Below are 17,950 nucleotides of genomic sequence, written 5' to 3' on the forward strand. Positions count from 1 at the left end.
TTCCCTTCCCTTCCCTTCCCTTCCCTTCCCTTCCCTTCCCATCTCTTCAGGGGTCTTTTTTGGTTTCTCAGTAGCCTGGCTTGCTCCTGAGAGCACTACAGGTCTAGGAAGGAGATGTGTGGGTAGCAGTAGAAGTCCCAGTGCCGTCCTTTGGAAAGCTCTGCTAGGTACCACCTTCCAAGAGCATCACCTGTGTCTTCAAGTGATACGAACAGCTGGGCACTTAGGCTTGTTATTTGGGATACAAAGTTCAGTGTAAAAGTCGACCTTGTGCTTCCCCCCCTCCCCCGATTCAAGCAAATCTGGGTCTTAGTTGCTGGTGGTGTTGGCTATTCTGAGCAGCAGGCTGCTGTTGAGTATGTTGGTAGAGACGATCACAGTAAAGTCTAAGAGTCCTGGTGCAGTCACTCTCCCGCCCGTGGGAGTGTGTCACTCACACGTCTGCCCCTAGGCATACATGTGAGCACAGTTCCTGGATTTGTGTAATATTTGGAAAGTGATAATCTACAAATGCTTAACCTCACAGAACTTAATTTGTTTTCAATAGGTGAACAGTTGCCTTTCAGACTTCCACGTTACTCCTATCCTTGCATTCCCTCAAAATAATAAGAAAAAAAAACACCACCCTTTTGCCATAATGATTTTATTTGGGTCCAGGCCATTTTTGAGATCATTTTCTGGAGAAGTTGTTTGATGGTTGACTTACTCAGAATTCCCCTGGACTGGGGACAGTGGTGGGAGCGTCTCTGTCAGTGGGCACTGTGGCCAACTGTTCAGAAATTTCCTTCAGTGTCTCCCTATCTAAGTGGTGGCTAGCGATTGACCAAATGAGACCACGTGAAAAGTGAGTTGTCAAGTGGTGTGTGACCATGGAGGCCCCTAGGTTGACCGGAAGTCCAGGGCTCAGCTCCTTGAAAAAGAAGTGGTGAGGTGTAACGATGTTGACTTTCGCTTCTCCCAAAACTGAAAAGGCTCCATCAATAGAGCTTCTAATTCCTGGACCTTAAACAGAAGCAGCATCAGAAATAAGGTCATCCATAGTTTCCACATCAGCCAAAAAATCCAGAGACAGTGTTATCCACCTACAAAGAGAAAGAAGACAGATACTAACATATTTAAGACATGGTGTGCCTTTTAAGGGTTCATGTGTATGAACCTGTGTGGTGAAGTCAGGTAGTGGAACCTTTAAAGGGTGACCTAAGCCAGGCTGTGTTGATACATGCCTATAATCACAGTTTCTTGAAGAATCCAAAGATCATGGCCAACCTGAGGAATGCTACAAAGTGAGTTCAAGGACAGCCGGGCCACTTAGTGAGACCCTGTAAAGAAGTGAGAAGAGGGGCTGAGGGTGGGGATGCTCAGCAATCGAGTACTTGCTTAGCATGCCCAAATCTCTAGGCTTGATCTTAGCATGCACACAGTTCCAGTTTTGGTCAGCCCCCAGGGCTGCTCCTCTTGCTAGGTGGTCCCCAAGGTGAGGCCTGGTGGTTAGGGATTAAATCACTAGAGGCATTGCCCTTGGGAAGAACTAATGCTGGTCTCAGGGAATGAGTTATGTTCTTTCAAAAGCAAGTTGCCTTAACAGATCACCTGAAGCCCTTACCTGTTCTTGACTGTGTCCCCTTCACAGTGCTATCAAGGATGCTATGAGCCACCACAGTGTGAGAAGCCACAACCCCAGCAGAGCTAAGCAAAAGTCAATACCATATTCTACATTCAAAAATAAACTTAATTTAAACAATTTCTAGCCTCAGGTAGCTTGTTATGGGAAGTAAATTTATACAATTATTAACACACACACACTATAAACTCACTGTCGCACTTGTTGAGTCTTCTACACCTGCTGGCCGTCTGTTCCCTGGCCGAACTGGCTGCTTCAGCAGGTTGCTAAGCTGTGCCCATGACCAAGAGTTATATAGTAGGCTGGCATTTGTCTCCTACTTTCCAATTATTTGCATAATGGATTTTACTTCATTTACTGCTGACTAAAAACGCAACCATAACTCTCCTTCCTTATGTGAGTCCATTCTTTTGAATGACCCATCTAATGACCAACCATCACTGCTGCCTCTGCCTTTGAACCTCTGGCTTTATTCCCAGAGCACCCCTTAGTCACCTCTACCATCTCCTATCCAGACCTTCAAGTCAACAAAACTTACCTTAATTCATACTGTACTTCCTGACTCTAAAATATACAAATAGTTAATAGGTATTTGTTAAGCTGGGTAGAACTTGTCAACAACCATGTGTGTGGTGCCGTGTGTTCCACTCCCTGATGTCTTCTTTGGAATCATTATAGAACACAGGCTGCCAGCCCCACCCTTTGCTCCCTTCTGTAGAATCATCATAGAATGGTGTCTGCCAGCGCAGGCTTAGTTCTAAGTACTTGGTTCTCCTCAGAGCTCCAAGGGAGGCCAGCTCTGGGCCACCATTAACTGTTAGGAGAGAGATTTTGAGATTGGCTTAAGAGTGCTATTATTACCTGGAGTAGCAGTGCTAACAGTGCATAACATGCACTGTGCTAAATTAGACCAAGTCCAAGAGTGGCATTGTGTGCTCATTACACATAAGTGGGCCGAAGCTCAGAGGGCTTGAGTAATTTGTGCGAGTTCCTCAACCTAAAGTGTATTTCAATTGCAAGATGCCCTCCCTCCCTTTGTTCTGCTTTAAGATCTTTGTGGCGAGTGTGCATCTTGCTGCTGATGGGGGTCACAGTCTCTTTGGTCTATAGGTATCAGTTAGGAAGAGTAGTAGACTCTGCCACTGGGCTAAACTCCTGATCCATGACATTGTTTTTGCCTGTGGTGACTTGGACAGAAGTATTCCCTTTTCCTCCATTCTTGTTTCCTGTGTAGGCATCGTGTATTCCTTGTTTTGAATTTAGTTGCAAGTAGGTTGGTTTTGAAAATCAGAAGGTAAACTATTGAGTCAGCATGCACACTCTCTCTCTCTTATAAGCTGCCGATAATTAACTCTCAGAGCATGAGGAGAAAACCACCGTGAAGGGTGTTAATTTGTCCTCAATGGGGCAAACATTTATCATGGGGAGAATAACTACAATTCCATATTTTCTCACCCAACGTATTTGGTGGCTTGAAAATGAGGATGCCCGCAAAAATATAAGGCTGTGTTTGTGTTTTGTATATAGACACTTGACAAATAAACATTTGCCCCTAAAGGCCAAAGGAAAATTCCAAGTCTCCTTGAACAGATAAATGTTGAAGCCATCTGAGGCTCCTGTGAATGATTCATGGGCATTATTGAAGCATTATGTCATTGTTAAATGCAAGTGTTTTGTCTCTGGTAATAAATAATAATGCATCTCAACTACCATTGAAGTCTTGAGTTGAATAAAATTCTGTAAGCAGCAAACCTAGTTTTAAACTAAGCTGCCCAGCTCAGGCAACTTCACCCCCATCCCTTACACTCCTGGCTTTTATTTGCCAGGAGTTTATGATAAAGCATGCATAGAGTGTAAAGGAGTTTGAAAATCAAATTTTAGAACATAATTTGGTCACCACTGAGATGTTGGCATTTTTATTGAATGCTGAAGTCACATTTCAAATAGAATCCTCTCCAGCTCTCATGCCTCGGGACTTTGATTAAGATCTATTTGAAGCTAGTTGCGTTATAATTGATCACATTATTGACCCACCAGATAGCAGATTATATTACATTTCATTCTTTGATTGCCTAACAAGGGACATGTAGGAATGTTTAATGCCATCGGGTTAACTATAACTGTTGGAGTTGGTAGAGGTATGACGCATGGCACTTTTGCATCCTACAATAGTTCATAACCAAATGAAAGATCAATATGGATGATCAGGACTGACTGATCAGAATTGTGGTAAATACTCCATGAGTGCACACAGTGTAGATGGTGTCCATCACAGAGTTCAGCGTTGTCAGCGGTTCACTCCTGACTCATCAGACTTCCTACCTGGCTCAGTGCCACATCTGAGCAGCAGCTGTGTGTGTGTGTGTGTGTGTGTGTGTGTGTGTGTGTGTGTGTGTGTGATGTTTTGTTAACAGGCTGGTTAGTGAAAGAAAGCAATGTCTGAGTTTAGGCAGCATGATTCTTCCTCCATTGCCCAGGTCACCCATCTGGGAGAGGACAAGTGAGATGGAAAGTGGTGCTAGGAGCATCGCTAGAGGAAGCACCTTCCCTCCATGAAAACATAGAAATGGAGGCCCTTAACTCATGACTATGACTGTAAATAATGATGTCACTATACAACAATTGCCTGTTTTTTATTATCGCCTAAAAGCAGCTCAGGCCATAGCAGTGGTGTTGGCCTTAGACTGTACTAGTAGCATTTGCCCCATTGTAATCACCATGCCTGACAACAGCAAAGGAGAATGCTTTCGTTCTAGCTCCTTCTGTCCGAGAGGCTCCATCCTTCATGGCAGGGAAAGGAAAGAAGAGAAGCGCAGTTCATGGTGGTGGGAGCAGGGGCTGACTAGAAAGCAGAAAGCAATGACACCAGGGCTCAGCCTGTAACCTTCCAATGCCTATCCCCAGTGACCTTCATCTCCCTGATAGGCTCAACCTCCTGAAGGTTCCACAGCTTCCCAAAATAATGCCACCCTCTGGGGAGAAAACATTTCAAACCATAAGCCTTTAGGGAGACATTCCATATTCAAACCATGACATATCGCCACCAGCTTAGGTCAGGAATCTCCCACTCAGGTTTCTATTAGCTGACTAGTGCCCCTAGGAGCCTCCACATTGTGGCTCCCAACTGTGTTTGAAGAGAGCTGTGGCGTAGAAGCCGTTGCTCTGTCAACAGTGCAGGATTTTACAAAGAAAACCCTGAGAGTTCATATACAGAGACCTATATCTTCTAACTGCTGGGACTGTGCCCTGAGAGTTCACCCCATCCTCTGAGCGCTGGACCCACGGATAGCATCTATCTGAATGTGAACAGCCTGCTGGTTTCAAGAGTGGCACCCACATTGACCTTGACACCCCTTGTTGGACTTTACCTCTTAAAAGGTCTGGCCATCTCTTAACCAGAATCTGAAGGCCAAGATTCTAATTCATAAGCCTTTAGACAAACCATAACAAGGGCATCCATCTGGAGTCTGTGGTGGCCAGATAATATGTGACTCAGTGTAGCATATGGGAGGCTGGCCAAGGAGCAGATCCCTGCCAGGGTTCAGAGCTGTCCCTGGGCCCTTTCTCTTTCCACATCTTCCAGGCTATGTTTTCACCAGTGTTGGTCTCTTTGCTTTTTCTAGTCCTGCCCCTTAATTTGTCAGTTTGTGAAGGCTCCCTTCTTGACACCCCTTCCCGCTGCTTCCCTTCAACCCAATCCCTTTTCTCAGTGCCTCTAGAAGAGTGTTCCTCAACCTGTGGGTCGAGACCCCTTTGGAGGGTGGAACAACCCTTTCACAGGGTTCACCTAAGACCAACAGGAAACACAGATATTTACATTATGGTTCATAACAGTAGCAAAATTACAGTTATGAAGTAGCAATGAAAATAGTTTTGTGGTTGAGGGGTCACCATAGCACTAGGAAGTATGTTAAAGGGTCACAGCATTGGGAAGTCAGAGAATCATTGTTCTGGAATGTGCCTCTCTTAATTTGACCTCCTAAGGTCTACTCATGGCTCTACCACGCAGGTGCTTGTGAAGACCAAGAAACCTAAGTGAATGCACCTGAACTCTGGATTTGCAAGGAGCTCACTGGGTGGCCCCAAGCAAGCTCTGTTATGGTGCTCACAGGCTCTGTTTTTTACCTGGGAAATGATCTCCTAGTATGTTCCCTACTTTGGCATGAGCCCCGTGTGCAGCCTGGGAGAGTAAGCATGCTTTTGCCCCAGCCGTCACTCCCAACTATAGACACGACTGCCTACCTTACTCAGGCCTGCTGCTGCCTCTTTTGCTTACTTTCTGCTCTTGTTTTTCAGGGCTGGGAGAGGGTTCTGCCCTCCTTCATCCAGACAGCAGATCACATCCTCGGTCCTTAGAGAAAAGTGCCTGGAGGGCTTTCAAGGAGTCACAGTGCCACCATATGCTCAAACACCTCCACAATGGTGCACGGATCACTGTGCAGATGCCGCCAACCATTGAGGGCCACTGGGTGTCCACAGGGTAAGAGCTGGAGCTGAGATAGGAAGGGAAGAGGGCAGTCTGGGAGTGGGGTCTATGGAAGACACTGGTGGGTTTAGATGCTGGCTTCGTGCAATATGTAGAAACTAAGAACCAGGAAACCCTTGGAAATGATGGTTGGTTAAGCAAACAGAACTATGAGCTGTAGCGATCTTATGCCAAAAGCAGCAGTGGTATCATAGCACTGCTAACTGCACAGCACGAGTGAATAGATCCTTGTTTACTGAACTCGGTGGGACCACTTGCATATAAAGAGAAACCATTAGCAAGTGAAATTAAGCGTCTGTGTTTCACCAGCCCTGAAACATGACTGCAAAGCTTCTTATGGTCTAAATATTCTCGCCATATTCTGGTAACTTAATCTATGGCTTCAGGGCGCTGGGAGTAAGCTAAGAGCTGCCTCCGCTAGCCAGTTCTTAGATTCTTCACTATGTTGTGAAGCTGAGATTAATCCCAGTTTGAGCTCTGGCTTATCTTCCATTAGAGCTTTTAAAAATAGCCCAGAGGCAGATCAGCGATTTTCTTTCTACCCATTAAATTGTTGAGCATTTATAAGACTAACTGGGATCTGATGACTCCTCCCTATACACAGTTCCTGGGATATGGATAGCAGCCTCCAGAGACCTTGGGGAAAATAACCAAACACGAATGGATGTAAAACAAAAGAAATTCAATTAAATGATGACATTGAGCTTCCCCCCCCTAAAAATGTGTCTCTTAAAATAACTATGATAAATTCTTTGCATATAAATTTTAAATGTAAAATTATGATCCAAAAGTAGTTATTTACTAGGTGGCTGTGTGGGCCAAGCAGTTGTGTGTATTTTGTGTATATAGTGGTGACTCAGACAGACTTCGTCTCTATTATCAGAGGTTTTACAGAGGGACCCAGGGAGGTGGGGGGGGGGAATGACAGCAGGTACAGGAGAATGTGAGAGAGCCTTATTTTAGGTTAAGGATGGGCCTTGAACATCTAGTCTCTTCCTGCAGGAAGAATTATCTATGTAGTGAAACAAGCCAAGTTATGGCTGGATGCAGAGTAAGCATGGCCTGACCACCTTGGAGACCTCACTGACCCCCAGACCTGCAACCTAGCTCCTTGCAGGTGGCTCTGAACTATCTTTCAGAATAGGTCTTTTTGTTACTGTTTTTGATCTGGGGTAGGCTTTTTCTAGTTGTGGTATTGTGTTGGGTTGTGTTTTTTTTTTTGAGACAACATTGCATTGTGTTATCCAGGCTAAGCTTGAACTCCTGAGTTCAGGTGATCCTCTTGCTTAAGCCGCGGAAGTAGCTGGGACTACATGCAGGTATGTGCCCCTGTGTCCAGCTAACAGGTCTTCTAATCTAGGAAAACTCGAAAGGGATTGAATGATGTCATGCCTGGACCATGCTTAAAATGAGATTTGGCTTTATTAAAGGGTACTCCAGCTGTTTTGTGACAAATGAATGGGAGCAGCCATAAGCCAGGAGTGACTATTGAGGGCCTTGCGCATGTTTGCTAGAGCTGACAATGGCTTAAGTGAAGGGATTGGGGAGCAATGGAGAAATGGTTGGGTCTGAGATACACTGAGTTCAGGAGGGATACTCCACAGGCTGTTGATGCTGAGGTTAAGAGAACAAAATGAAAAAGGAGAGGTCTTCCCACTTCTGCCTCCACTGACTCCCAGCACAGCTCACACTAAACTCCAGTTTCTTGGGGTCAAAAGCCTAGAGTAGTCTTTGCCTCTTTCTTTTGCCTCCAGTGGCCAGTGCTCAAAGAATTATGTGTTTTATATCCACAAGGCATTATTCAACATCAATGGATATATTTACACAACAGAAGTACCCATATTAACTACTAGTTACTGCTCATCAGTCTGCCAACTCAAAGTCTAAACTGTTGACGATTTTAAGAAGCACCTGTGTTTGGGATTTTATCCCGGTTGCTTGGTTTAGCTATGCTGTCTGTCAGCTCGGCTCAGAGTTATTGATGTGCAGAGGCAGGATTCTGATGAGCTGAGTCGGCACTGGAAAGACCAGGTCTGACCCACTTCATAGTCAAACTCTGGGCAATAAATCAAGGAATCCCCTCCCTCCACTGATACAGGTTCTGCTGTGTCTATATGGACTGAGGACAAACCATGTTAAAATATCCCTGAGCCCATGAGCTATTTTGCTCCGTAGACCCAGTCACAAGTTTCTGGCTTGGGACCTTAGCTTTTATCTAGGGACAGTTCTCCTTTGTCAACCAACACAAACCCAAGGAATCCTGGTCTCTCTTATTATGTTAGCTTTGCTCCCACTTAGTTGCCTTATTTTTTCCCCCACCAAGAGAATAATACTTTTGAGTGGCTAGAAGAGCAAACTTCCAGTTCTGCCAAGTTTCCATTTCAGGACAAAGGGCATCTCATACCACCCTAGACAAGGTCCTGTCATTCGAAATGTTCTTGAATCCTTTTGGTCTACCAGGTAGCTGTTCTTTGTACAGACCAGTAGCACGCCGTCCCCTCGTATCCAGTGAGAAGGGAACTTCTCTGTGAGGTCCCTGTTTCTCCTCACATATGGATGAGAATAGTTAGGGTCAGTTGCGGAGGCTGAATTGTCTAGATTCCTGGTCAGGCTCTAGCACTTGGCTTTTTGTGAGTGTGCGTGTGTGTATGTGTGTGTGTGTGTGATCTTGAAACATGTTTCTTTTGCCTCCGTTTCCTCAGATGTGGATGGTCATCAGACAGGATACCTAAGTTGTTGTGAATGTTCAATAGATTGACTTTTCGCGAGCTTACTCTCTTCCACGTGCCCTTTGATTTACTCAAGATTTACCTGTTCTTTTCTTCTACAGCTGTGAAGTGAGGTCGGGGCCAGAGTTCATCACAAGGTCTTACAGATTCTACAACAATAACACCTTTAAGGCCTACCAGTTTTACTATGGCAGCAACCGCTGTACCAACCCCACCTATACGCTTATCATCCGAGGCAAGATCCGCCTGCGCCAGGCTTCCTGGATCATCCGCGGGGGCACCGAGGCCGACTATCAGCTTCACGGCGTGCAAGTCATCTGCCATACGGAGGCAGTTGCGGAACAACTCAGCCGACTGGTGAACCGAACTTGCCCAGGCTTCCTGGCTCCTGGTAGTCTCTGGGTACAGGACACAGCCTATGACCTGTGGCAAGAGGAAAGTAGCCATGAGTGCACCAAGGCTGTGAACTTTGCCATGCACGAACTGCAACTCATCCGTGTGGAGAAACAATATCCCCACCACAACCTGGACCACCTGGTGGAGGAGCTCTTCCTGGGCGACATCCACACCGATGCTACCCAGAGGGTGTTCTACCGGCCATCCAGTTACCAGCCTCCCCTGCAGAATGCCAAGGTATCCACCCACCTAACCACAGAGTCCTGCAGAGTCTGCATTCCCTGGACTAAGGAAAACAGGTGGCCCATGGGGGCAAGTCAGGGAGATCCCAGGGGACCTGAGGAATGTAGGGTTCTATCTCGCAGAGGAGGTATTTCAGGAAAGTAAATGAAGTGTGGGATGCTGGGAAGTGACATGTAGCAGGAAGTCCTGGGACTGCCACCCACTTGTTTTGTGTTCTGGGGGGTAGTTGGGGTGCTCATGACAAATAACTCTAACAATCTCAGAACTGCAGCCCAGAGGACACCATGAGGAACATGAGGGGTACCATGACAACATGCCGCAAAAGACTCCCATCAACACCACACACCCTAGCACTAGAAGCCTCCTGAGACACGCTACCATGGCCCTCTAAGGTCCTAAGGGGTCAGGTGGATTTCAGTGCCAACATTCGAACCAAATCTCTTCTTTCTAGACCCAAGTTCTTCCCATTTTTTTTAAATGACTTGGGAAGCCGCTGTGTTTAGAAGGTGGACTGAGGAGGGTAGGAAGTCATTAAGCCTTAGAATGCTCCTTTATTGAGTTGTGGTCTCGTAATATTTGGGATTCACAAGCTGTCTCCTCCCCTAAGCTCCGAATCATGTCAGTCAATGAGTCACTCATTCATTTCCACTCAGACATTTGTGGAGTTCTGGGCTGGGAGGAGCAGACAGATTCAAGCCTGGTGGAGGCGTCAGGGGTCTTACTCTATAGGGTCCTCCAGTCATGCGAATCAGCCTCGGTGGAACAGTGCTGAGAACGGCGGGTCTAAACACGGAGCTCGGGCTGGCTTTTACTCATTGTCTAAGGTCTTCTTCATGGAGTTTACTCATCTCTCATCAGTCATCCCAGGATCTTCTCCGCTGGAGATGCGGCAGCGCCACCTGTCTTTCCGTCTGTCACTGTCAGCTCACGTCATGGAGTTTTGCTATGGAAACTGAAAATTCTGCCCTGTGTGCGAGCTATGTGCAAGACTCACTGGGGCTGTGCTGTCCTGCTGTGGACAATTCCCCACCAGGACTCAGCGGGGCTCCTGCAGCCTCCTTCCCTTAAGGAAGAGGAAGCAGGTCTCCTGGGCTCCACCCTTAGTGTTCAGGAGCACCCAAAAGGCAAGGGAAGCCTGTAGTTGAGGAATGTCTGGGATTCTCTTACGGTGATGAGCGAGGGGCCTGAAGCTCTGCCCCTTCTGTGTGTGGGAGCCACAGTACAGGTGGCGCGGGGAGGAGCTGATTACCAGGGTGCTGCCAGCTGCTGGAGGTGTCTTCCTAGGCCAGGCTTCAGCAGATCTTTAAGGGACGTGGAGAACTGCTAGCTTCCAGCCCTGTTCTGAGTCCTGGCTGGCTGGTAGGCTTATCTATACGCTGCATCAGGCCTCACAGGTGCACACCATCTTGCTTAGAACCGCATTAGAAATAGGGGCAGGGAAGGGAACATCACACCTACCTGTGAGAGTGAAAATGAACCGACTTGCCATTATGCATTATGACTATAAGTGGTCCGGGGTGTCCAGTAACCCCACCCTAACAGACCATGTGCCTGGTCTGTTACTCCAAACCATGGTGGCAATCTGCCAAGTAGGCAGAGCCATTGTCAACTCCCTCATCCCTGCCATGGACTTTCCAGAGAGCAGAAGAGCAGCTGTGTGCCGAGTGTGTCTGCTCATGACTAATCCTAGCACTCAAGAGGCTGAGGCAGGAGAGTGGAGGGTTCTGCCTGGGCGACATGGTGGGATATTGAGTACCAGAGCCAGCCTAAGCTACAGTATAAGGCTAAGTTATCTGGAAAACAAGCAAAAGCTTAAAATAACAGCAGCAATCCCATCCCATCAGTAGTGAGGGGTAGAGTCAGGTCAGGCTGTCTGCCCCCCATCTGACCTCATGCCACTGTTTGCACACCCAGGGCCTGGTTCTGTTTCCTTGCCAGCATGTGCCCACTTTGGCTCTTTGATGTCTTAAGCTCCTTTTAAATGTCAGAAGGAGAATTGCTTTTTGTTTCCTGCCCCCTCCCCCACCTCTCTTACCTGAATCTCTTCCTCCTACTTTCTCTGCTGTGCCTTCAGGCTGTGGAGGTCTCTGGGTGAACCTCTTACCTACTGCCTGCAGTCTATGCTTGAGGAGGACCCTTCCGTTGGTCAATGCTCCTCCCTGGTCAGGGTCTATCTGGCTGTGGCTCCTGTGGGGGGTCAGGGTCTATCTGGCTGTGGCTCCTGTTGGGGGGGGGGGTTCCTTCAGAGCCCGTCATCCAGCCCTGGCATGTGATTTCAGGGTGACAGGCACGATGCTGACCTTCTTTAGGGGAGTTTTTATTTCTAAAGGGTTAAAATATTTTCTTGAACTCTGGATAAATTGGCAAGCATGTGGAATTTGGAAATGGGAGCCAGTCCTAGAACACAGCTGTCTTGCTGGCATCAGTCGGGGTGAGCGCTCTTTACCTGACCCTCTAGAAGCCCTGCACTTCTTTCCTGTGCCGTGGAGGAACTGTAAGGATGCTGTCTATCCTGTCTCCTTGGTCTGGAGAGAGGAGCCCTGCTGGCTTGGCAGCTCCTGGAGAAATGAGGCTTTGTTGGCAGGAGAATGTGCAAGCGCTCTCTGATGCCCGCCACGAGACACTTCCTCCTGTCTTCTCCTTCCTTTCTGATGAGGCAGCTGTGGGAGAATTTCTCCAGATTCCCAAAAATCAGGCTCCTCAAACCCCAGGTCCGGGTCCAAGATTCCAGAAACGTGAAGGGTGGAAGATCTTGAGGAAGTGATGTTTATCCAGAATGTACTTCATAACAGGGATAAGGAAGGGGAGGAGTAGCATGTTTCAGGTGATGTCATTCGTATGAAACTAATAATTGAAGAAAGGGAGGAGCAGAGGGTTTGAGGAAGGGGAACCTAGCGATGGATTCTGAAGACAGGTGGAGGTGGGGGTCTGAGGCTTCCTTTAGCTGCCTTGCTGCCTTCTGCAATTTGTTCCATGGTCTTGTAGAACCTAAACACCACTGCCATGCAAAATTAAAATTCAAACAAAGAAAAAGCCCTGCTAGAAGTTTAAGGAATGGTGAAGCCATGGATAAATAACTGTAGCCCACTGAGAGAAAAGCTTAGGCTTCCCTGGAAGCCCAGGAAGACCTATGCTGTGGGACCACTGTGGCTGCCCAGCCAGAATGGTTGCAAGGCTGTGAAAGGCCTCAGGCTTGAGCAGCTGAAAGGGTCCATTCTTTTCTTGTTGTCCCTTGCCTTGTGCCTCTTGGCCTCAGTGCACAGTGATGCCCCTCAGGAAGTTTTCAGATCCTTCCCCAAGAGGAAAAGTGAATGGACTTGGCCGGTATTATTCTAGTCTCTGGACGTGGTAAAGCCCAGTTGCTTGTGCCCATGGGACATTCCAGCAGCAGGTTGTCTGGGCTGGTTGTGGCTGTCTGGCCCAGGACAGGAAGTAGCCTGGAGTGAGTGTCTTCAAAGAGTACACACACACACACACACACACACACACACACACACACACACGTCTGTGTGCAGGGGGCCCTGGAATCTCTAGCTTTGAACTCTCTGTCTCCCCCTAATTGCTGGTCCATGGAGACCTGGCTGAAAATTAGTTTAATGCTAAATTGAGTTTGAAACCACTGGTCTTAGCCCCTGTGGAAACAGGACACCATGTAAAAATAGAAACTTCAAGTCAACTTGTTTTTCTAGGCTTTACACAGCTTCGCTGAGGCTCTGAATCCACTGGCAAATCAATGCTCTTTGCAGACTCAGGTGTGTGGGGAGTTCTGTCAGCAGGAAATTGGCTACTCTTCATTAAGAAAAATCAAGGTGGCCTAAAATAACCCCTAAAAAGATGCTCCAAGTGGGAGTTTAACCTCAGCACAGCGCCTCCCTCCGCCTCGATTCACTAGAGCCACATAGTTGGAATGTACACCCAAGTTCAAGTACAGTGATAGACTCCTAAAAGCTAATCATTGCCAGGAGCCTTAGAAAGGGCAGGACTTTTAAGCAGATGGAACTGATCATTCTCCAGAATTCTCCATGGATTCATCCATAGGATTGTAAATCAAGGGGGCTGTCTAAAAGCAACCCCCAAGCATTGCATGTCTTACATATTCTAACCGTGTAGTTACCTAGGGGTGGGAGAGAGGGCGGCATCAGGCCTTCACAGCTCCTGACCCCTACAGAGAAAGAAAAGGGCCAGAGCTCTGATACACTCTCCAGTTCTACAGAAGTCAGGCTGGGAACCAGCATCACTTTGTAATTCAGTCTCCTTTGAGAATCGTGGCTTTCTACAAGGCGCTGACTTTTGTCTGCCCGGCGTTGGTTCCAAGACAGCGCAGTTCCTGTGACATGGAGCGTGTGTGCATGGATGTTCTATATACCTCCCTTAGACTTTAAACCATCGCTGGTGGACTTACAGTCTCTGAGATGATGCGAGTATCTATAAACTGACCTTCAGGATTCAGCAAGCAGAAACAGTACAGATGCAGTGTCCCCCCCCCCCCCCAAGTGTTTTGGTCTGCATTTGAATGTGTCCTCAGATAAAAGCTCGTGCATGAAGAGAGCTGACTGTGTGTGAAAAGGACAGGCGATCCATGAAACTTCCTGGTATTGATGACATCAGAGGGCCTGGAGCAGACTCTATGGGCAGGAGACTTTCTCAGCCCATTGCTGCTGCAGGCTAGGTTAGTTGTTAGGACCCTGAGTCCATGCAGTGAGATTACTGGGCGAGAAGACAGGACACTATGTAACCGGAGACTGCACTTTCATTTCCCAGGCACCCAGACCTGAATAATCACACAGAAACTGTATTAATTACGACACTGTTCGGCCGATGGCTCAGGCATATTTCTAGCTAGCTCTTACATCTTAAATTAATCCATTTTTATTAGTCTATGCATTGCCACATGGCACATGGTCATGGCATCACCTCATTTTCTATATGTCTTGTTTTCTCTGTGGCTGGTTGGCAGCTCACCTGACTCCGCCTTCTCTTTCTCTATATATCTGCTCAGATTTCCCACCTGGCTTTACTCTGCTAAGCCACTGGCCAAACAGCTTTATTCATTAGTCAATAAAAGTAACACATACAGAAGGCCATCCCACATCAACACTAGCTCAGGGAAGGAGCCAGGTACTTGTGGAAGGACCCTGTGTGCCCTTTCTTCAGCCAGAGTTGTGAAAGGAAAAAGGCCTTGCAGAGATGATGGGAGATGGATATGGTGCAAAGCTTCAGATCTGGAGAGTCATGTCCTGAGATAGTTTCCCCGGCAATTCTTAGGTAAATTTTCCTAAAGAAAATTCTTCCCCCTACTGGGCCAAGGTGTTCACTCGGCAGCAGATGCTTGACAGTAGATACAGACCCAGAACTGGCCATTGGGGCTTCTGACCACGGTGAGGGTCACACCGTGGCTATGCTGCCGGGCTGCAGCCACGCCCTGGTTGCCGATACGGATCTTGTTATTTCTTGACTCCTCCGGAAGATTTTTTGGCAGACAAACAGGCATGCAGGGTTGCTTTATTTAAGGAGCTCGCAGGCTAGGAAAGATTTGTTGTCAGGGACAATGCAAGCGGTAAACATTTCATCCCTTAAAAGGCAAGAACACTGAGAGGCCAGAGTGAAACCCCCAAGAAGCAGGAAATTGGCCATTTGAAAAGTATGTCTCAGCAGCCAGGGAGACAGGAGGGGGGAGCAGGCAAAGATGCTTCCTCTGTGGACAGCGGCGTCATCTTGGCCCCTTTAAGGGATCTAAATGAACCAGGGGTCACGGTCTAGAATCTGAATCTAGATTTATTCATCACATTTATTGATTTCATGTGTGTGCACGCATACAGAAATTGAGAAATTCAAATTCAAGTGCAGCGAGTGTCCTTATCCCTGACCACGTCCCTGACTCTGAATCCAGACCCAGGAAGCACTGCGGGATGTTGATGTTGCCCCCACAGACAGACAGCATCTCTCCAGGTGGACAAATGTGACGTCTGTCATTCAGCTCCTTCTCACCTATCCTGTGACTCTCCCTGTCAGTCTGTCCATCTGGAGCCTCATCAGTTAGCCTGGGAAATGTGAGGGACAGCTCTCTGGGCTTGGCCTGAGAGCGGACGCCAGGGGGGTGCTCCTATGAGACGGTAGGCAACAGAAATGCCACCCAGCCCACGGCAAATTGCCGCTGCAAGCGGAGCTTCCACCAGAGACTATGGCTGCCGTCGCTTACTTATGGTTATTCCGTATGAGAATCATGAATACTTTTTTTTTTTAATGCAATGGAGCAAAGGAAGTTTGCTCCAATGGAAAGGAAGTTTCCATCATCTGCTCCCATTTCTCTCCTTGAACAAAAAACTTTTAGCCAAGAATTGCTGCTTTGAAGGCTTGTGCTGTGTCCAGCCTGCTTCTCTGATTGATCTTTCACAAGCTCTTCTCAAGTAATTTCTTCCATTCCGGGAAGTCCGTGGAAACAAGTGGGCACTGTCAGCAGATGCTCTTGACCAACCCTCCCGAAATAAATGTTGGCAGGAAACAGGAGAAGCCTCAAGAGCCCCCATCAGTCATCAGCCCCAGAGCCCTTTTCCATGGGGCTGTAGTCCTTGTCGAGGGGACATTTGCTGTTTGCGGAACCTCAGGCCTAAGAGCTGAAGGAGATGAAGGCCGCACTCCACAAGCCCCAGGACCAAATTAGAGAGCCAAGTTCATGAGGTCATCTGGCCTAAGTCATTCTCTCTCTGCACCTTGGTTAGCTGCACTGAGGTTCCCACTGGGAGGGTGGAAAGCTTAAGAAGCTCCAAATCCCGTGTCCATATGCACCGGCTGCAGTTCTTGAACCTGCTGCCCAGGAGCAGCGTACAGACAAGGCAAACCCTGCTCCCTGCCAGCAGCGCAGTGTACTTAGGGGCTACGAGGTCAATTCCCATTTTTAACACCAGTTCCTCTTTTCAGAGAACACTTGCAGGGGGCTTATTTCTAGCTCCAGCCCTCTTGAGTTAAGTCTACACCCCAGCCCTGATGCCGAGCACGGAACCCAGAATCATTTACATGCCCGACAAGTACTCTGCCTCTCCACAGTGCCCTAGGTCCCTAGATTAAAGCTTTTGATAGTGGGTGTAAAGAATAGCAGCAAGGAAACATCTCCTGGCTCCTCTGATTGGAACCTTCATATCATGTGCTCACAGAATCCCTGACTTTAAATAGCCCTTGCTAGCCTGGAGGGAAATGGAGCCATACACAGCCAAGCCCGTGAGCTCAGGAAAAGATACTTCTCAAGTGTACAGCAAGTCAGTGGTGTAAATCAACTTTCACTTGAAAAAGTCTCCAAATGCAGTTCTTATCTGCTCATCTTTAAAGGCTCTCTCATTAAACCACCCTAGAAAAGGGGCTGTAGAACAACACAGCAGGTAGGCTTTGCACCCTGCTCCTGTGAAATTACTGCTATAGGTGCCTTTAATTTTTATTCATGCCGAAGAGTATGAGAATTGATGAAAAGCACTGTTAAAGTTTAATTCACAAACAAAAGTATCTCCTTACACACCCATGACTAAAACTGTCACCTTGTTGATCTCTCTCCATGGAGGCCAAAAACACTGCCTCTGCTTATGACATCTTTGGTTGCTTAATGGTAACAGCAAAGTTGTTTTAAACGGGACTGGGGGGCAAACCAGGCTTTCCTCCGAAGAATTCCTATAAATAACAGGTATGTTCTTTATCGAATAGTTAAGGAAATATAAATTTAAACCACAATAGGATACCAAGTTGCCCATTGGGACAGCTGTTACCAAAGGGGGGAAAAGTGGAAAGTAAATGTTGGCAAGGATGTAGGGGAATTGGAACTCTTCTAGTTTGCTGATAGACAGGTCAAATGGTGCAATGACTGTGGGACACAGGCTTGTGCCTCTGAAAAGTAAACACTGGATTACCATACGCTGTGGCTCTTTTACGTCTAGGCAGATACTCAAAAAGATTGAAAGAGAAATGCAAATACATAGGCATTCAACTACGTTCATGGTGTTATTCACAGAAGCGAAAAGGTGGGAAACAGTTTACTTTACGTGTCTCCGAACAGAGTAACTGATAAGCAAAATGCGTCTCTACATGGAATGATTTAGACCTTAGCAGGGAAGGGCTTTCTGAAACATGCTACAGCATGTGTCTCTACATGGTCTGTGTCTCTGCATGGAATGATTAGGCCTTAGAAAGGAAGGGCTTTCTGAAACATGCCACAGCATGTGTGAACCTCAGAATGTTTGCTAATGACATTGGCCAGTTACAAAATGGCAAATACTGTGTGAGTCTCCTTGTAACCGGTCATATTCAAAGACAGAAAGTAGAAGGGTGGTTGCCAGGGCTAAGAAAGGGAAGGATGGAAAGTCATTTCAGTTAGGGAAGATGAGAAGGTTCTAGAAATAGGCAGTGGTGGTGGCCACCTAACCATGTGACTGTACTTAATGCCACAGTACTATGCACTTAAAATTTACTAAGATGATCAGTACTCTAGCCTAT

The 17,950-nt window shown here is 47.2% G+C and overlaps 1 protein-coding gene across 1 annotated transcript in view; it reads left to right on the forward strand.

The window, feature by feature from the left end:
• Apcdd1 (APC down-regulated 1) overlaps positions 1-17,950 on the forward strand; it is a 30,894-nt gene that overhangs the window by 6,653 nt on the left and 6,291 nt on the right. The window contains exons 2-3 of the mRNA XM_005356190.3: positions 5,918-6,101; positions 8,938-9,469. Coding sequence (XP_005356247.1) covers positions 5,918-6,101; positions 8,938-9,469 — 716 coding nt within the window. The remainder of the gene's footprint in view (positions 1-5,917; positions 6,102-8,937; positions 9,470-17,950) is intronic.

This window comes from Microtus ochrogaster, chromosome 18 (genome assembly GCF_000317375.1).
Source record: "Microtus ochrogaster isolate Prairie Vole_2 chromosome 18, MicOch1.0, whole genome shotgun sequence".
Taxonomy (NCBI): domain Eukaryota; kingdom Metazoa; phylum Chordata; class Mammalia; order Rodentia; family Cricetidae; genus Microtus; species Microtus ochrogaster.